The sequence below is a fragment of the Lemur catta genome, chromosome 9 (genome assembly GCF_020740605.2).
Source record: "Lemur catta isolate mLemCat1 chromosome 9, mLemCat1.pri, whole genome shotgun sequence".
NCBI lineage: Eukaryota > Metazoa > Chordata > Mammalia > Primates > Lemuridae > Lemur > Lemur catta.
Genome location: NC_059136.1, coordinates 38725097 through 38745990, shown reverse-complemented (window position 1 = coordinate 38745990; position 20894 = coordinate 38725097). Strand labels below are relative to the sequence as shown.

General features: G+C 42.9%; 1 protein-coding gene across 1 annotated transcript in view; it reads left to right on the top strand.

The window, feature by feature from the left end:
- Positions 1–20894, top strand: part of FER1L6 (fer-1 like family member 6) — a 123008-nt gene that overhangs the window by 35465 nt on the left and 66649 nt on the right. The window contains exons 15-19 of the mRNA XM_045560521.1: positions 3270–3360; positions 6405–6524; positions 8076–8228; positions 15054–15231; positions 19547–19671. Of these exons, the coding sequence (XP_045416477.1) occupies positions 3270–3360; positions 6405–6524; positions 8076–8228; positions 15054–15231; positions 19547–19671 (667 nt within the window). The remainder of the gene's footprint in view (positions 1–3269; positions 3361–6404; positions 6525–8075; positions 8229–15053; positions 15232–19546; positions 19672–20894) is intronic.

Sequence of the window (20894 nt, the reverse complement as noted above, 5' to 3'; positions counted from 1 at the left end):
TGCACTCTGACACTATTTAACAGAATTTTTCATTAGAACAAATCAATAAGCACCAATTAATAACTCTATTCCAGGTGGTAGATAATATAAGAAAAGATCAAAAGTAGCGTGGATAATTGTCTATTACTGAATAACAAATTCCTTCAAAACTCAGTGGCTTACCACAATATTTATTATCTGCCAGTTTCTGTGAGTCAGGAATGCAGGTGTGGCTCAGCTGGGTCCTTTGGACGGGGGCCTCTCTCTGGGCACAATGAAGGCATTGACTGGGGCTGCAGTCATATCAAGGCTCAGCTGGGAAGGATTCACTTCCAAGACCACTCACGCGATTATTTGCAGAGTTAGGTTCTTCGTGGGCTGTCAGACTGAGGACTTCAGGTCCTTGGTAGCTGTTGGTCAGAGGCTACCCTCGATTCCTTGCACGCGGGCCTCTCCAAGCTGCCCTCACCACGTGCCAGCTGCTTTCCTCAGAGCAAGCAAGCAAGAAGCGGCAGAGAGAACGTGCCCACCAGATGGAAGTCACAGTCTTTCGTGACCTAATCTTGGAAGTGACATCCCATCATTCTTGGCTATTCTGTCAGAGGAGAGTCGCTAGGTCCAGGCCACATTCAACAGGAGCGGATTACACAGTGGCATGAATTACAGGAGGTGGGACTCACTGAGCATCAGCTGAGAGACTGCTGACCCCATAAAGAAGCAATCAGGACCAACTCTTGAAATTAACCAGGTTGAGATTTGCACAAAAATGAGAATTTGTCGTGGTGGAATTCATGGAAAGAGAATGGAAATTAATTTGATGGAAGGCAAGAGCCAGTAGGCAGGAGACAGCTAAATTCCAGTGTTCTGCTTTATAAATTCTGTCTTTCCCAGTCTCTCAACTATCCAACCATTTTTAGTTTACACACACACACACACACACACACACACACACACACAAAAGAAAGCAAAGAAATAAATAGGTAGTTTTTCCATCTTTATTTCTTTTCTGTTTTTCATTATAAAAGCTATATATATTAGTGCTACTCCTGCTGTGAGCTAAGTGCCACCTGCAATTCTCTTTAAGTAGCTTTAAAACGCTTCAGAGTGTCATATTTTTAGAAACTGAGCAAATTAATAGTTCAATAACTTTTCTATATCAGGGGATTATTTGGGATGATAATCATGCCCCTTTTTCTTCAAGTTTACAACCAAATGAAAAAATATTTATGAGGGCCAGACAGAAATCACAATGTTAGTTTTATATTTGAGAAACTTGGATTTAAGAAAGCAGCTTGGACCGGAGGTCAGGTGGGCTTCCCGCTCCCCATGCCTGTTCATAGCTGAGCAGCTGGACTTGCAGAGCTTTCCCCAGCAGGGACAGGCCACTGGCCACATGGAGGTGAGGAGGCTGCCCACAGCCAGCAGGAAGATTGGGCTGAAAGATGGAGAATGAGTACAAACACCTGCTGTGGTTGCTTAATCCACTGTTGATGGGGAAAATAATTATTTTCCCCCTGTGGGGAAAAGAAAGAGATCAGAAGTGTCGGCCACTTCTACCTGGACTGGTCCATTCCGCAGAGTGGAAGGGAATTCCTTGTGCCTCTAGGAAAGGCAGGAATGGGGCAACAAGATTCTGTCCTCAAAATATAAGCTTTATTATTCTTTTTAAAAACTCAGAGAAAATGTAACTTTACTAATATGCTCAGAGAGAATTTCTGGTGAGGCTTCCAACTGCCAGCAGGCAGATCCTGGTATGGGATCTTTCTTTCCTCTCACTGGGAGTTGTGGCATCTTAGATTTTCCTTTTCATTTCCTTTATAATTGATGTTTTCGTCACAGAAGGACTGCATGCTCATCATAAAAAAAAAAAAAAAAGAAATGTATCAAGTAGAAGCGTTTGTCTCAATTCTCTCTCCAATCCTACTCTCCGGAGAGAAGACTTTTATTTATCCTGCTGGATTTTTCTGTGGATTTGCAAACACACACCCTCAATACATACACACTCATGAAAGTACCATATTTCTTCACAAATGATATCTCACATTTTGCTAAGCAGTTGCTTTTTCACTCAATAATATATCACAGGCATCTCTCTACGGGAACAAGGAACAGACATCCTCAATATTCAATCACATGGATGTGTCATGTATATTTAACTAGTCCCTAGTGATATATTTAACTGGTCCCTTATTTTGCTACTATAAACAATGCTACAACAGACATTATTGTGTAACCTTATTCTTGCCAAATTGTTCAGTTATTTTTGAAGGATAAGAATTCTAGTATAATTTTTGAGCCAAATTATGTACACATTTAAATTTTGATAGGTGCTGTCCAATAGCCTCTAAAACATTGTAACGAATTACACTCTGCTACAATAGTATAGAAAAATAGCTATCTATCTCCCCACATTTTCACCAAACTTGAATATTACTCATTTCTTATAAGTGAAGTTATTTCCTGAAGTTTTTTGGCTGTTTATATTTCTTCTTAAATTGTAGTCATAATCTTTACTGTTTTCCTATTGAACACATTTGTAACTTCATCTCCAAAAAATGTTACTATTCAGTCCTTTGTACAGTTTTCAAAATGTGGGGACATATCTCAGTATTGAGTCTAAAATATTTGCTTAACATTTTAGGAAAGTTTTTGTGTGTTTTAAATTTTTAAAATGAAGGAAAACTGTATTATTGTTTTCTTTGTTAAGAATTTTAGAGATTGGCTTCATGCCTGTAATCCTGGCACTCTGGGAGACCAAGGCAGGAGGATCACTTGAGGTCAGGAGTTCAAGACCAGCCTGAACAAGAGCAAGACTTTGTCTCTACTAAAAGTAGAAAATAAAATTAGCTGGGCATGATGATGTGTGCTACAGTCCCAGCTACTTAGGAGGCTGAGGCAGGAGGATCACGTGAGCCCAGAAATTTGATGTTTTAGTGAGCTACAATGATGCCACTGCACTCTACCCAGGGTGACAAAGCAAGACTCTGTCTTAAAAAAAAAAAAAAAGAATCTTAATAGCAATCACAATGGATATATATTGAAAAAAAGGTAATGTGGAGAAACAAACATTTATTTCCCAGAACTAATGTTGGATATGGGCATCATTTCCAATTCTCATTTTATCTCTTAGAAAAGTTAGAACGTCATTGCTTAATCCTAAATTAAAAATCTTGGTTCTGTGGCTTCATCAGCTTTCCACTGTATTGCAGAAAGTGTATTTGCAAATCTCTGGAATTATATAAATGGATTTTCACTAAGTAGGTTTCAAAATTGTTATTCTTCTTTTATAGTGCCTTTATCTCTGAAGCAGAAAAGAAGCCCAAGATGTTGAACCAAACCACTTTAGATAAGAAACGACTTACACTCTGTTGGCAGGAGTTGGTATGTGGAAATCTATTTATACTTTGGACACAGTTAAAGCATGTGCTTTAAAAATAAACCTCATGCATGAGGCATAGGTCATAGACCAGATGAGGTTAAGGTTTAAAGGTCATACATTTGTGTGATGTAGGGACAAGAGTGAGAAGAGAATATATGTTGAGTTGGAAAGAAGCTAGCATTTACTGAAGGTTTACAAAGGTGAGCTACAAGCCCACAGGTCCTACTTCCTATTCTGATTGAGTTCCCCAGGGCTCATTTTCTTGATCCTTATATTTTGTGAAGATCATAAACTCGCTTGGTCATCTGCCCCACAAGCCAAGAAACCAAAATAAATAGCTAATCTCCCTGTCCTTGGGTTCCACCCATTAAGTGTTGTGTTGAAAACTGGAAGCACTTCTTGAGAGCAGGGCAGTATCGATACCCTCTGTGTCCTGGAGACCCACACATGTTGGGTGCCTTGTAGATGCTCAGTCCTTGTTTGACGAATTCCGACTGGAAATGCCAGACCAAGTCAGACCCTGAATTATCTCACCTGTAACTCCAGTTCCAGCAATGGCACCAAGGGACATTTTGTGTGATGCCTTGATAATTCTGCAAAGAAAATTACTCAGTGTTTGACTTCTCAGGGACATTTTAAAGAAATGAGTGGGATTAGGAGGGATTAACAGATTTTCTAAAGGTCACAGCTAGTTAGTTGTAGTCCAGAGGCTAAAACACAAGTCTCCTAATGCCTCATTCATCCTTCTTTCCAAAATATTTCTTTTCTGTCCTTCAGAACATTTAGGGGAGGCCAGATTCCCGCCATCTGTAAGACCTTCCTCCTGTGCTGGCTCCTCCTCAGCACTGAAGTGCTCTCTTCAGTGTCCCTCCATGACATGTTCTCTGCAGGGTTCTCCGTCTTTGCATTGTCTGCCAGTCCCTGGCCTAAACAAGCTCACAATTTCAATATCTTCATATTGAAAGGTCTCCTTCCTCATCTCTAGACCTGTATTTCCGACCTTCTGGTGGACATCTCTATGCTTGGCTCACATCACCTCAGACTCTATCTTACTGAACCCATCACCTTGTCTAAATTTGTCCCACATTCTGTGTTGGCACTGCCAGCTACACTTACTGCCCCAACCAGACAGTGCAGACTCTTTATCCCTCAACTTCAACAGTCAGGTCAACCCCAGGTCCTGTCAGTTCTGCTCCTTAAAGACTTTAGAACTGACTCCACTTCTTCCTCCCCAGAACCACTCCCTAAGCTGAGTTCCTTAGCATCTCTGTCCCAGACTATTACAGCAGTCTTCCGCCAATCCATCTTTCATACCACAACCAGAATAGTCTTGCTAAAACACAAGCCTGTTCAGATCACTGTTGCTTAAAAAATTATTGGATACTCTCAATCATTCATAAGATAAAGTTCAAATTCTTTTTGCGTGATATGCAGGGCTGTTCAATGTCTGGCTCCAACCTAGAATCCGAATTTTTCCCCTCATTAGTCCCTTCCATATATCCATGTTCCAACAATATTGAGTAACCCTTGCTGATCACACACCTTCGTGTGTAATTGTTCCCTCTGTCTGATGAATTCTATTCACATTTTAAGACTCAACTCAAAAGTCATATCCTCCATGAAACCAGCTTTGCCTCTGCCTAGTACCATAATGCTTTGCACATTTTAATTATTTGCATGTATTGTTTTCACCTCACCAAATTGTCAAAGTCTCAGGGAAAGGAAGCATTATGTCCTCCCCCAGTTTCAGACCATGGCTCCCAGCACAGTGCCTGGTAGACAGCAGGTATTCAATTTTTCCAATCAACATCAACAGAAGGCTTCCTATGTGCCAGACACTGTGCTGGGAACACAAAGCTGGAAGTACTTGGTGCTTGTCCTTGAGGAACTTGAGTGGTTCATTCATTCCATAGTATTTAATACCTGCTATGTGTCAGGAACTCTGTTAGGCACTGACAATACAAGGTGAGGGCAAGACAGAGGAGGTCCCTGTCCTAGTGAAGTTTACATTTTAGTGGTGAAGACAGAAGATAGACAAGTAAGCAACCAGCACATAAAAATGATTACAGGTTCTGACTATGAAGGACATTTCAAAAACCATGGTGATCAGGAAAACATGGGGGAATGTAATACAGGGATGGCATGTAAGTTGAGAAGAAACCAACCATGTGGAGTCTGGGAAGAACATATGAGCAAGAGGAAGCACTAAGCGTACCAGCCTTAGGATGGACCAAACCCGGCATGTTCTAGGTGTAGGAGCTCTGAGGACCAGTGTGCTGGGGGCACCGTGAGTGAGGAAGGGATGTCATAAAATGAAGCAGACGGTAGGCAGGACCAACTCACACAGGGCTTTAGAAGTAGCTGTAAAGAGTTTGTTTTTTTCCTAAGCATGTAAATGTGGGCTGAAAAAAATGAATCAAAATAAACACTTTTGGATGTTCCAACCACTCATACTGAGCTCCCTGGCAGTGCTCCTCAAGTGATATCTTCTTGGTCTGGACGCATCCACCATATCTCTGGGAAGGGGTGGTGAGTGCAGTGATTGAGGATGGGGACCCTGGACTCAGATGGGAGTCAACTCTGGCTCTGCCACTTAGTAGCTGCACTGCTATCTCCTCAGCTGTGAAATGGGAATAACAGCACCTACCTCGTAAGATTGTTACGAGGAGCAACCAAGGATTAATATGGTGGTTAGAAGATGGCCTGGCACCGAGTAACAGCTCAATACATTTCAGGTGCTATTATTATAGCTGTTGTTGTTAGGTATCAGAACACCTGGATTTAGGTCCTGGCTAACCAGCTATGTGAACTTGACAAGCCTCTGACCCTTCTGGGACCTCTGCTTTTCATCTGTCAAATGAAGGTGAGATGATACTAACTGCCTCCACGGTCCTACAAAATTTCCAGTAAGTGGCAGACCCAAGAACGGCCCACATGAGTGGCTCGGTGTGGCGCTGACAAGGACCTTCGGGTCTCTTCAGCAACAGGACGGTGCTTGTTGCCCAGATTTCCAGAAAGATCTACACTGACTCTTGTCTTGTTTTAGGAGGCAATGTCCAAGGAGGCCAAGGGAATCCTTCAGCAGCAGAAGAAAAAATTATCTCTTAATGAAATGATCCATGAAGCCCAAAACTTTGTGGAAAAAATCCGCTTTCTTGTTGATGAGGTAATCCACTCTAAAGGCAAACTTCACCTGGGAGATTAGCCTGAATGTCTTCCAGTGAGGCTTGGGTGTTTGGTAAGGGTGAAAGATAGATAAGTGTTTTCTCCTTAGCCTTGCTGAGCTGAGCACACACTATTAGTTTAGAGGTGAGAGAAGAGATTTTTAAATTAAGCCAAACATCTGCAGCTTTATTGATTTTTTGCAAAGCCTGAGTATTCAGCAAAATAAAAAGCATAGTCCCTAATGGACTCAAGTGAAGTCACGATAAGCACAGGAACTTTGATAGTTTTTCAAGTATAAGAGGATGTAAATTCACATCCAGTAAAGGTCAAAACAGCTTCTCATTTTAAAGTGAGTTGTAAACAGTGTCTTCTGGTGACCTCTAGAATGATCTGGGAAAAAAAGGCCCTCATAGTTGCTCTGTCAGATACTGGAACTCCTTCTTGAAGGAGTAGAAACCTCTTAAATATAAATGTATAGAAACCTCTTAAACAGAGATTTGTGTGGGAAGATTTCAGGGAGAGGTACAGATGTACGGCTTCTGTTGTTCTCGAAAGTTGTAATTCTTGTTGCAAATCAGTCACTCCCTGGAGGCATAATAAGCAGTGAGATAGGCAGTGATTAGACGTGGGAATTTTAATAAGCACGCAGAAGGTTCAAACCAGGCAACGGGGCTTCAAATCTGTGACTGACCAACTCTTGTCCAGGAAAATCTCCATCCTTGCGTCTCTGTTTCTGTATCAAGAGAGAAAGGATGCCCCCTTTGGGTACCAATTATACCTGAGCATTAGAGAACAGAAAGACAGAGCATCTGCTTCCAGCCCAGGAATGTCACAACCTAGTTTATAGTAATATACCTCCTTTTGTTTTGATAGGTATATTGGTTCAGAAATGTGCATTTCAAACACTCATAACATAATGGGCCACTTGGCATGGAATTTTGTACTTCCTATTCTGATTAGCTCAACTTTAAATTCCAATTTCCTGTGCAATTTAGTCAAGTTTCTCCTGAATAACCACCCCAAATGGGGCTAACATACTTGAAAATCATATGACAGGTATAAAGTTCCTTGTAGAATTACTTTCCCTTTCTTAAGAGCAAATAGAAAGTCATTCAAAGACATTGATGGATTTTCATTTTTGCTTTTTCATTGGAATATTCTGGAAATGTTACCTGGTTCTGAGGAGGTCTGGGGCTTGAAGATAGATCATTATTACAAGTTTGGGGGAAAAAAATCCATGGGAAGTTGTACAAACAGAGAAAAGTAGGCCACCAAAGACGCCAGTCAAATCATGGGTCCAACTTGCATGTCATCATAGCACAAGGAGCCACGTGGCATGTGAGTTAATACGTACTTTCAATTCCTGGCCAAAGACTCTATTCTCAAGGAAGCTGCACTTAACTTGCTTGATCGCATAGATGTTTAAGTACCTACATGGTTTCAGTCATAGAATTTGTTTTGCAGAAGAGGGACTGTTTCAAGATAACAAAACTCTGGAAGTGCATCCATTTGGTACTAACCTGTCAAATCACCTTCCCCTCTGTTCCCATAGCCCCAACACACCATTCCCGATGTCTTCATCTGGATGCTCAGCAACAACAAGAGAGTGGCATACGCCCGCATCCCCTCCAAAGACCTGCTCTACTCCCCTGTCGCGGAGCAGATGGGCAAACACTGCGGCAAGATGAAAACTCACTTCCTCAAAGTAAGTCTGCGCCATTTTCTTGATTAAATGAAGGGAGATTTCTGTTTTTCCAGAGTGGCTCAGAATTTCTAGTGTATGTTCGTGTCTTGACTCTTGCTGGATGCCTTCAAAGGTATGAGAACACCCGGAGCATCTTGCCCCCTCTTGATTTGAATTGCACTTCAGGAGACCAGCTTGAGGCAGAAACTTTCCAATGGTTACATCACTGTACACATAGAAGTTTCTTTTTCACCTTGGGTATACCTCAAGGTTACTTTAATTTTTACTTCTTTGATTACTAGTAAGAATGAACATCTTTCTATTTGTTTCTTCATTACCTTTTCTCTTGTGTAATTTGTCCCTGGCATCTTTTCACATAAGTTCACCTATATTTTAAAAATAGTTTCAAAAAAAATTACAAGAGGAATAGAACTGCTAGTTCAGGATTCGTGGTAACTTTAAATTGTAGGAATGTGAGTCTTTTCAACTTTGGGGTCCTTCCTTCATAAAGACAGGGTCCCCAGATGACTCAAGAGTGGATTCTACTATTTGTAGCTCAAGATCTGAACCTTTCTTGGAGACCCCAAGTATTTTACCTTTACTACAAAGAAATTTTTATCCCAGTAAGTAGAAATGAGTGAATATGTGGAAAAATGTGGTCCGGAGCCTTAACTCTTACCAGTGACTGGCAACAAGAGTATGGTTTGACAATTAAATTTTCCCAACTTGTAGTTGACTGTCCTCACAATTTCAGTTCTGCTTTCTTGCTATCACGTACTATTCTTCTACTGCCTCAGAGGGAGTGTGAGAAGGCTCAGAGGCATGCCATGTGAGGCACAGGTAAAGAGATAGTGATGCTGAGCTGAGAAGAGAAGATCTGACAGCATAAAAGAGGTCTGTCAGTGTTTGTAGGGCTACCGTGTGTGTGTGTTTGGTGAGGGGGTAGTGTAGAGGCGAGAGAGAGAAAGAAAGAAAGAGATTGATTCCAGAGGACAAAATAAGGCTCCACAAAGACAGACACGACAGGGAAATAGTTCCCTAAATGGAAGTCCATAATGTTTTGTTCACCCTGTGCATTGTCAGCAGATACTGAACAACTATTTGATATAACCATGGTAGTGCGTGTCCCCATTAGATCGTCTCTACGTGCCATCTAACTTCGAGGGGCTGCTGTAGATGTGACTGTCAAATGTTACAGACAGAAGGACCCATATTATTGAGCATGAGAGGCAGTATGGGATAATAGTTTAAAGCATGGGCTTTGACATAAGGTGAATCTAGGTTGGAATTAGTATTAGTTTGTTAGGGCTGATGTAGCAAAGTACCATAAACTAACTGGAGTAAACAACAGAGATTTATTATCTCACAGCTTGAAAGGCTAGAAGTTCCAGATCAAGGTGTCGGCGGGGCCACGTTCTCTCTGGAGGTGTTAGGGAAGGACCTGTTCCAGGCCTCTCTCTTAGCTTCTGGCTAGTTCCTGGGCTTGTGCCAGCATAACGCCAGTGTTCACATAGCATTCCTCCTGTGTGTGTCTGTTTCTTCACATGGCATTCTTCTTATGACACCAGTCATATTGGATTAAGGGCCCATCCAGTACAATGTCATTTTAACTTTACTTACCTCTGCGTTGACCGTATTTCCAAATAAGTTCACATTCTGGGTATTGGGGATTAGAACTTCAACATATGAATCTTGGGGGACCACAATTCAACCCATAAGAGAATTCCAGGGCCAATATTTACTAGCTGCATGACCTTGAGCAAGTTACTTAACATTTCTCAACCTTCAAATGGATAAAGGATATTCATCCTATTTTTCACCCATCAAATGGAGATGGTTATGAGGATTCAGTGAATAAATGCAAACAAAGAACACATAGTTGTGCCTCACCCAGAGTAATCACTCAATAAATGCTAGCTCTCAAACAACTGGACATCCAGCTTCGCAGAGATCATTGACGTAGCTGTGTGTCCCCTTCATATCCAGTGAGCTGTTTGGGACTCTGCATGCTATTTTCTGTCACGTCTGTAAAATTATTTTTAAAACTACTGCTATAAAACTGTAACTGAAAAAAGAAATTTTTTTCACCCAAGTCATTCACCACAATCATCAAGGATTTTCTTTAACTTTCTCCATTCAAAGAATGCTAGGGAGGCAAGACACATTTGTCTTAAAAATAGCAAATCATTTCCAAAGGCCCTGTGCTAAAAATACTAAAAAGACTGGTATAACATTACTCGCTCCTAAATGTTTTGATGTATCCTGGCACTATTTAAAATTAGAACAAAGAACAGTTGTTAAATAAAGCCAGAGGATAAACGTAACTGAGAATGCAGAACTTTTGCCCTACGGCATTCAGCCTCTGTATGTTATCTTTATCAATGTATCGGTAAGCCTCAGTTTACCTCTTTATCTATATAATCTTTTTGCCATTGGCCTTGCTTTGGGCAACAGCTTTCTAAATCAAGTTGAATTCTATTATACCAACCTGATGAAACATGTTGATAAGATGATTCAGCAAAACTATTTTCATTCCTGTTTTGATCGTCACCCCTGATTTTAAGTTGCTCCTACCCACCACCTCCCTTCACGCCCCTTTCTCCTCACTGAATTGGTAAGTCTGAAAAAAATAAGGGCTGCACCAGGGAGACTTCTCTCACCTGCTGCTGACTCCAGTTTCTTAGCTGGGAAAGAGAAGGTAGGGAAAAAACATAGAATGGAAATCTCTAAACTCTTTAGGCCAGAGTTTTCTCAAAGTTTATGCTAGAAAGCAGCTGTCCTTCCAGCGGCTCTATAAATGCCCCATGTTCAAAGATGTTTAGAAGGTTGCAGTTGTACCCTCGGAAACTCTTGGAGTTTCACAGGAACCATCAACCAGAAGAAGGTTCTAAGAAGTCCTGCAGTCAGGAAACATCTTTAAGTTTCTAAACCCATGTTTACCGAGTTTATTCATACAGAATAGCTATTTATAAGTTTTAGGAGACTCCTGTTCCTAGAGGCCCAGTATGGGGAATATTAATCCAGAGGAAACAAAGGTGCCTTATCTGTAGTCACACGGCTAAGTAATGGTTGATCTGTAACCGCACTCGGGGTTTCATGGTCTCTGGTTCCATGATCTTTCTTTATCTCTAATTTAAATATATTCATGATTATACTAAAAATGATGGAGCAATTTGCAGAACTCAGCTCAGCCCACCATCCAAAAAATCACGGTTTTCCCTTTTAATCTCATCCCCACTGTGCCCTGGTGGCTAGAAATGTGGGAAAGGAAATTCATTATCAAAAGGAAATCCTTCTTGTGAAAGGGGCAGGGTGCGCACTGAGCCCCAAATGTGGGGCTCAACCCTCCTTTTCTTTTCTCCTTGAGTCGCCTCTCTGGGCTGAGCCCACCTCTTACTCTCATCTCTGTCCCCACCCTATCTTCTCTCCACATTCCCGAGCCCATCTCTTCTTCTCCAGCCTGCTGGTTTTCCATCCAGCCTTTCCTAGGATGCAGCAGGAAGGGGTGGCCGAAATGCCCCCTTCTGGGTCCTGCTGCAGAGTAAATCCTCTGCAAGACAAACAAGCCTTCCTCTCACTAGTACTGGTTGACCAACTCCAGCACAGTTTGTGTGAATTACCATCTCTCTCTCCTTCCTCCAACTTGCCAGGACTTCCTCCTCCTTTTAAGCCAGCTGGGGTGCACCAGGATCCTGGTGGGTGGGAGGTGGGGGGCATGGGGAAGGTTAATCCTTTAGCATTCTGTCTCATGCAACATTCATACACGGGTGATCACAGTTTTTTGACATGCTTTTTCATTCTTCAATTATTTTTCTCTAGTGTGTTTTCTTTTTTCCTACCCTTGCTATTCTCAAAAGGAAAGGCCTTGCCATGGTTGGTCAGGCTTCCAGGGCACATGAGAGAGGAAGGAGAGGGGGGAAGGGGAAGGCAGGCAGACACACACAAGGATGGAAGTGCACAAGGAATTAAAAAGGGGATGTTGGTTCTGAGAGCACCTGGGGCATTGCTCAGTAATGCTGGGTGAACCCCACTTGGATGCTTAAGTGAGACACTCTGCATCATCTTGCCAACAATTTCAGTTTGTTTATTTGTTAAGGAAATGTACAAGCTGCTAACCTTAGGAATGCAGCAGTGGTCCTTATGGAACACTTTCACAGATATTAGCTGAGTTTTGGGGTCTAACCATGAGTTCACATGCACACGTTGTTTAGTAGCAGTAGAAATGAATGATGTTGTTTGTTGTTGTTTTGTTTCACTCTAAGAAGCACAGAATATTAGACCTACTTGGGGCAATGCAGTATAGTAAGTGAAGAGCCTTGCTGCTCAAATACTTAAAACCGAGGTCTGTAGACCAGCAGGATCAACGTCAATAGGGAGAAATGCAGACTCTCAAACTCTACTCCAGACTGACTGAATTAGAGTTGACACTCTAACCAGACATCTAGGCAATCCAGACGCACACAGTGTATGAGGAACACCGGAGTCAGGTAGAGCTGGGTTTGAGTCCTGGCTCTAACCCTGCCTTGCTCTGTGACCTTGGACAAACTGTCTTAACTTCTCTGAACCTCTGTCTTCTCACCTTTAAAATACACATTATTAAAGTATCTATTTTATGGAGTCATTGTGAAGATAAGTGATAACCTATAACTTGGTAATAACATGCAGGTATTAGAGCATTCTTTGTGAAGGAAGAAACATTAGACCAAGGCCTAGAACAATGTAAGTGCTCAACATGTCTTAAATTCATTGTTATTAGAAATGTAAATAAAGAATGAACACTCAGCAAATATTTATCACATGCTTCCTGGGTGTTGAGCACTCTTTCAGGCCGTGGGGACAAAAATTCCTGCTTTTATGAATTGATGGCCCAGTGATGTCTGCAAATGGCAGGGAGATTGCTCTTATTGCAAAAAATTAACCTTAGTCTTTCCATAAATATTTATTTTATTAAATAAGTATTAATAATACATTTTGGCTATTATTACCAGAGAAGTGATGGATTGAGGATCATTTGTCTTAATATAATTTTTAAAATTACAGGTTACAGAGTGGTTGCCTTTACCAACAACAAAATGACCTTATTTAGATTTTTTTGAGCTCAAAAAATGATGGCATCCTACTTCCTAAAGAATAAAATGTCAACACCTCCACATACTGAGCAAGATTCTTTGGCCTTGTCTATCTCATCCTCTGCCATACTCACTGGTTGTGATTTCTTCTTTTTTGAAAGCTCTTAGTCCCATTCTTGGCATGGAGTAAGCACTCACTAAATATATTAGCTCATATTACTCAAATCTTTGTTTACACACTTTCCTCTGTTTCTGGGATCTAACTCCAAAGTAGTAGTTAAAATCCAGGTGAATATTTAAATCTTAAAGAAAGGGTAGAAATACCGGCTGCTTCGCTGCTCCCTCAGCATTTTCTGTCTTTGCGTTTGAGTAAGTGAATGCAAGTCGGCTTCCCTGTGAGCTTTGGAGGGAGGACCAGGACTGAGTCTTAGTCACTCGGCAGCCTCCTGCCCCCACTCCCTCAGCAAGGGCCCAGCCGCACTTGCAGCAGTTGCTAAATCGAGTTGCTCAAAATCTGTTTATGGAACCCACAGAGCAAGCCTGAAAGGCAAACAAACAGCCATGCTCAATTTTGGATTCCGAGGCTCTTCACAAGGGACTTGAAAATTGTCAGAGAGAGCAAGTTCTGGCCTTTTATGTTAGGATTTGGTGATCCACTGTGGAAAGGAAGTGGCATAGGAGAGAGAGGAAAGTACTGACAGGAAATTCCAAGAAACACTAAGAAGAGGCACATAGAAGAGTCAACAAAATCTGGAGAAATAGCAGTGTGTCAAAGTGCCATGGCTGCTGTTGGGATGATAGCCTTGCCAGCAATCCTGAATGCAGCCAGGGCTGGGCCCTGGGACTCCTTGGCTGAGGGCAGAGAGTGCTCTAATCCTGGTGACTGGGAAACAAAGGAGACACACTGTTGAGTTGTGTCCTTCAGATCCTGAGAATACATGCCTCTGCACATACATATGCATATACACATATATATGTACAAGCATACACATGTGTACACACATACATGTGTACATGCACACACTCCTTGTACACACTCATATCACACACACTAATACAAATATAAGCACAGAAATTCAGGCATAAATATATACATATCAATCTGAGCACATTCAAAAGAGAATTAGTAGAGTAGTAAGGGAATCAGAAACCAACCACACTGCACGAGGAAGGGATGAAGGAATTATAGGTATTTAGCCAGGAAGAAAAACACAGTAGGCCAGGTAGATTCCTTCAAGCACGTGAAGGCCTGACTGACGGAAGACCCCTTGAGTTTCTTCTGAATGAGGCAAAGAGAACTCCAGGCCATTGGAAGTTTCAGGAAGGAGATTTCAGTTCAGTGTGATGAAGGGGAAGTCTATGGGGGTCTGAGTCAAGAGTGTAGATTTGGAATCATCTCTTCTGGGCTTGAGTCTTGGCTCTGTCAAAAACTGAGTGATCTTAGGTAACTTATTTAATCTCTCTGAGTCAGATTTTCCTCCCCTAGAAATGGTGGCAATAAACACATCTACCTATTAGGTTTAAATGATCTAGGGCTTGAAGAGCTTATCACAGTGCATGATTAAGCTTCAGGTCCCACTACACCTGGACGCTCCTCTGGAGTTATGAATTGAGGCAACTGGGGCCATTCCTCTCGTTTTGATTTAAGAAGAGCTCTTGAGAACTGCTCTCGGAACATGCCTCCAAGTGTGTCTCCAGGAAGGACCTCTTTTCTCAAGGAGTGAGGCCCTTAATTGTCTCCTACTAACAGAAATTCTTCCTTGCAACCTTTCCCCAGCTTCCTGGAAAACGGCCCACTGGTTGGTCAGTGCAAGCAAAAGTCGATGTGTACCTGTGGCTGGGCTCCACCAGACACTCCAGTGCCGCTTTGGACAACTTGCCAGCAGGCTATGAAGCAGAAATGCCCTCCAAAGTGGCTGGCACTAATCACCCCCCAGCCAACCTGCTCTACCAAGGTATGGTGCCCACAGGGCAAAGGGTCATTCGATGTCTTAGGTGGACTTCTGAGAAGACAGGTGGGCAGCATGCATGAGTTGATTGCACTTTATTTTAAGATCAACTTATTTGCCTTCTATAATACATTTTCCGTGTATTCTTCCTTATCTTCTAATGTTTCCTCTAAAAGGAATAAAGTTAAGTCATTAAACACATCTGGAATAAACATTTTTTTCTGTGAATGGAGAGGAAGCAATTTGAGTTTCTCTGCAGGCAGACTACGTAGGTTGAGTTTGCATTTTAAGCAGAAGATGTCTTTTAAAGAAACATCAGTAAATTCTTGTGCTGATATGACCAGTGGAATTAAGGCATATTTTGTTTTTCCATGGCATTGGGGTTTTGACACATAAACAGCAGGCATTCACATTTCTCAGTAGTGACCCAGTACAGACCAGTACTGGTGAGGTCATTCATGTTTCTTCTGCTTGGGTCTTGGCTTGGCTGCTTTTGGAAATTCAGCATGCTTTATGAAATTGTTTTTTCTATGTAGTTATTTTCTCTGAGTGCCATCATGTTTACATCTTGATACAGTCTTAAATTTTGTTATAAATATTGATGTCTTACAATTGCATTTTGCTTTCTGTCTCCAAATTGTTTCAGTTTGCACAATCTCTTGCTGCTGAACTCAGATAAAGCAGACTGCAGTTTTACCTTTGCTTCCACTGAAGTTGAGTTTGAGCCAAGCCAATGTTGGAAACACTGGAGAACTGTCTACACACTCAGATTTCCTGTATTGCACAAGGCTCCTCTGATGTTGGTTTACCTTGGCTGCCAGTGGAATCTAAGTTGCTCAGTAGTCAGAGAAGACAAGATTTTGTAGATTGTATTCAAAGGTTCAGTTCATGGTTTCTGTGCCCAATGTCAATGTGTAAGAACATTGTCTTTTTGGAAAATACATAATACCTACCATATGCCAAGCATTGTGGCCTATACTTTATCCATAACATCTCACTTATTTTTCACATCAACCCTGGGAACTTTCTACATTTTACATATGGAGAAAGTATGTATCAGAGATGCTTAGAAATTGCCCAAGATCACACAGCTAATAAATGAGGGAGCAAACTGTCTCCAAACCCTGCTTTCTCTCTACTGCTTTCCATCCTACATTTTGAGAGTTTTTGTCTTCGGATGAAACCACCCACATCAAGTTATCTTCCTATTTCTATAAACACTATTTTTAAATACCCAAGGACCTGGACATGCTTGCTGTCCCAGCCAGTAACAATTCAGAGAAGAGGAGAGACTTTTTCCAGTGCTCTCTGATCCTCAGCAGTGTGCTGTTTTCATAGAGTGACCTAATAAACTTTTTCTGCTGGGCATTGGCATTGATGGCTTTGGCTGCTTGCCATACCTACTGGAGAATTTTGTGCTCTAAAAAATGCTCATGCTGAAAATAATTAGTTTGCACCTATATATGGAATGCATGGTGGAAAAACTAGTGGAGGGTGTAGACATGAGTGAGGTGATTCTGGCCCTTGAGTGGGGGCAATCAGACATGTCTCTAACAGCCATAAGTGGAAAGCAAGCTATAGCACAAGAGGTAGACTGACCAAGTGCAAGGAGGCTGACTAGGTTAGTCCCAGGAATGGAACTTATAAGACTCAAGGTTTCAGAAAAACAAAAGCCTAAACTAAGTAAATGGCACCCCTTGGAGTTGTGCAGTGCATTGCTTGTGTGGCTGCCATTGTGAGGTCTGCTAAAATTCCAGGGTTACTCATTTCAGGAAAGGCTGGTGGACATTCCCATAGGATGAGCCATTTCCAAGTTTGTGGCCAGCTGCGAAATTTGCCAAACTGTGTAGCATGCTAAGGAACACATGGGCCATCTCTAGACACACTCCTGCCGGGAAATTCTTGTGCCATGTGCAGAACATTCCATCATTTAGCATTGCCATTTTAAAGGGTTCTCTTGTCAGCAGGACCCAGACTATCACATTAGGGTTTATTGGTGTATGTAGAGCAGGGGATGGAGGGAGGACTTAGAACTGAGTCCAAAGGAATTGCCTTTCTGGTTCCCCTAAATTAATCAGAGCTAATCAGCACTGTAAGTACCTGGACTTAACCAGGGTGTATGCAGTGCTTAAGTTTCCAAATCCTTTGCAGGATTGGATTGGGCACTGATATGGCTGGTGCTTCCTTGGGCTCCATACTGGTCCCCATGAAGCCAGACAGTGGCATGGGATCGAGGGTGGAGGGACAGAAGCATGTGTGGGTCTCATGACAATCTTTGGTGCCCCTGCCTTCCCTGCCCTTCCTCGCCCTGCTGGTCAGGGGTCAAGTCCTGCTGCAATGTCCCTCCACCCTCATTTCCATCCCCTCTGCAGGTGCATGAGATCTGGCCCCTAAGCTCCCTGCCCAGAGGGGGCAGTGTTGTCTCCTTATCGGTCCCCTCTCTGACATCTCTTCTGTCCATTGCTAGTGTGACTCATAGTTCTATGCTCCTGAAGCTCTGCACTGCTATCAGCTCCCTATTGCCTGCTAAGGTAGGTGTCAATGCCTCATTCAGGCCTCCTAGGTCCTCAGGGATAGGACCACTGCTGTTGGGGCCCCTGAACTCTAGCCAAACTAGACTACATCCTGGCCCCCACATGGCGTGGTGATGTTGACCTTGTCTTGACTCATCCTGCTTCAGCCACTCCGGACTTCCACCCCTGCCTATCAAATGTCACCATCTTTTAGGGCTCTGCTCAAAAGACAGTGCCACCTCCCCTAGAGTCTGATCTTTTTATTTGAATGGCTTTGGTGAATGTGAATTATTCCTTTGTATGCACATATTTTTATTTTACACGAATAATATTGCATTACATATCTTGTGCAGTTTTATAATTCCTCACTAAGCACTAGATTCTTGAGATCCATCCATTCTGCTGTGCATTTCTCTAATCCCTTGCTCCTAGCTGCTATACTGAGCTCCCTGATGTTTTCCCTGTTTACTTTCCCAGTGACTGGCCCACAGGTGCTTTTTGCCTCTTACCAGTGCAGGATACGTTCTAACGAGCAATAGTAACAACACACCAGCATTTGACACCATTTCAAAGTCCTTCCCATGTGCCAGGTACCATTCTCAGCCCTTTAGTCCCCTACAGTGAGCCTGTGAGGAACTATTATTCCTCTCATTTTACAAAGGAGAAAATAAAGGCACGAGGAGGGTCAGTCACCACGTACCAGTCCCTGTGTGGACTTGTGAGATAAGCCTGGGCGTAGCATTGCAGGGCGGTGGGGTGGGGGGCTCACAGGGTATTTATACCCTTAATTTGACTAAGTAGAGTTATTCAAATTATATTCAGATTATTCAAATTGGTTCCTGTGTACCAGTCCCCATGCCAACACAAAAGCACAGATATACACTGAGCATGGTGCCTTTGGGAGAGCCAAGAGAGTGGGAGTGGGAAGGAAGTTAAAGGGAATAAGTATATATGAAAACGAGGTGCCTTGCAGGGCCAAGGAATATGGTTAACTCCACTCGTACCTGAGTTTCCCCACTGACCTGCAGCCCTCTCCCTGCCTCCCATCCTGGTGAGCAGGTGTGCTCGCTCCTGCCCACCCCCACGTCCTTTGCCAGTGTCCTCACAGGACACTGACCCCTGGCCTCCTGTCATTGTACTTTGGATGCTCTTCTCCAGGGAAGAGAATGTCTTAGTTACCTGAGAATCCTTACAGACCAAGACCACAACTGTACACAGTAGGCACTCAAAATGGCACTGGCTGGCTGAATGAAAAATGGGTGAATGGATGACTCGAGACATATATTGTGTTTATTGAAGTAAAAGCTGTAGAGCAGCCCCTTTCACACACATGCACACAGACACACAGACACACACACACACACACACACCAGAGTAAACAGAATTATTAGGGAGTAAAATGTGATATTTTTAGAAAGAGAAGAGGATATTGGAATCACACAGATAAAATCCAGGCTCTGGTGTGTGTTAGTTCTGCAAACTTTGGAAAGTATTTTAGCTTTTTTGTGGGCAATTTTCCTGATCCCAAAACTGGAGACCATCACCTGTACTTCACAGGGTTGCTGCAGGGATGAAGACGCACAACCCGGTGAAAGTGCTGAGCATGCCTGGCTCCAGAGTACCCCATAGACATCCCCTCTTCCCTCTCTCCACAGCTTCCACTCCAGCCTCAGGGGAGGGGGGCGCTGGGGGTCTCCTCTCATCTGTCCACAGACACACAGACGCACATCACACCCAGACACACGGCTCACACATGCTCTTCCCGAGAAGCCCACTAACACCTGCCCCTTTTCCTGATCTGTCCACAGCCCGGCATATCTTTCAGCTGAGAGCTCACATGTACCAAGCCCGGGGCCTCATCGCAGCTGACAGCAATGGACTTTCAGACCCCTTTGCCAAAGTCACGTTCCTTTCCCACTGCCAGACCACAAAGGTAACCAGGGACCAGCCTGTTTTCTTCCCGCAGCCTGCAAGTGACCTGAAGCAGAGCCCAGGAGAGAAGAAACAGGGGCATGCTGCCAATACCTGCGTCTCTGGGTGTGTAGGTGTTTCAGACTCCAAAGCAAATGTGTGCCAAGAAGGACTGGCCTGGGGAAGGTCTTTCATTCCACTCAATCCACTGTCCTAAGGCAAAGGGAAGCAAGTCCCTGAGGTGAAGGAAGGTGGGGAGGAAAAGAGGAAAAGGGAAGAGAAGCAGAAACCGGCACACCCAGAGCACCTGCTGAAGTGCCAGGCACAAGGCCAAGTGCGGTGGGGAAGGAGCAAACAAGGCAACAGCATGGACAACCTCCATGAGGTTTATGATCCAATCTTTATTAAGGAGTCTTGGTGGGGAGGAAAAGTTTTCCAATTTCGTGGTCTGGAAGCTCTAGACTTTGCACTTAGCAGCTGGGGAGCTTTGCATATTTGTAACTCGTTTGTGTTTCAAAATTCCCCTCCTCCGCACAATACTATTCGTAATGGATATTGTGAGTATTAAAGGCAATGGGCTGTCTTAGTCCATTTAGTGTTGCTTATAACAGGATACCTGAAACTGGGTAATTTGTAAAGAAAAGGAATTATTTCTTACAGTTATGGAGGCTGGGAAGTCCAAGGTTGAGGGGCCACATCTGGTGAGGGCATTCTTGTTGGTGGGGACTCTCTGCAGAGTCCCGAGGTGGTGCAGGACATCACCTGGTAAGGTTGGGCATGCTCGACTGTTAGTTCAGGTCTTCCTTTTTTAAAAAAAAAATTTAAGAAAGTCTCTATCAATAGTTCAGGTTTTTCTCTTTTTATAAAGCCATGAGTCCCACTTCCATGATAATCCATCAACCCATTAATCCTTGAATGGATTTATCCATTTATGAGGGCAGGGGCCTCATGACCCAATTACTGTTAAAGCCCCCACGTTGCAATACTGCCATACCAGGGGTTAGATTTCAACATTAGTTTTGGAGGGGACAAATATTCAAACCACAGAATGGGTCTATGGCTGCTACCTCTGTACTTTCTCCCTTTCCTCTATACTGAATGCTGAAATGTGCGCAGAGTTTCTAATCGGCAAGAGTTCAATAGGGTGCTTTTCCCAAGAGATCACATACTGTAAGGATTTGCTCTGTTCTCTGATTTGCTGTTTGGAGAGAGGGCAGCTCGGTAAAGACTTGCCCTCTCAGGGGG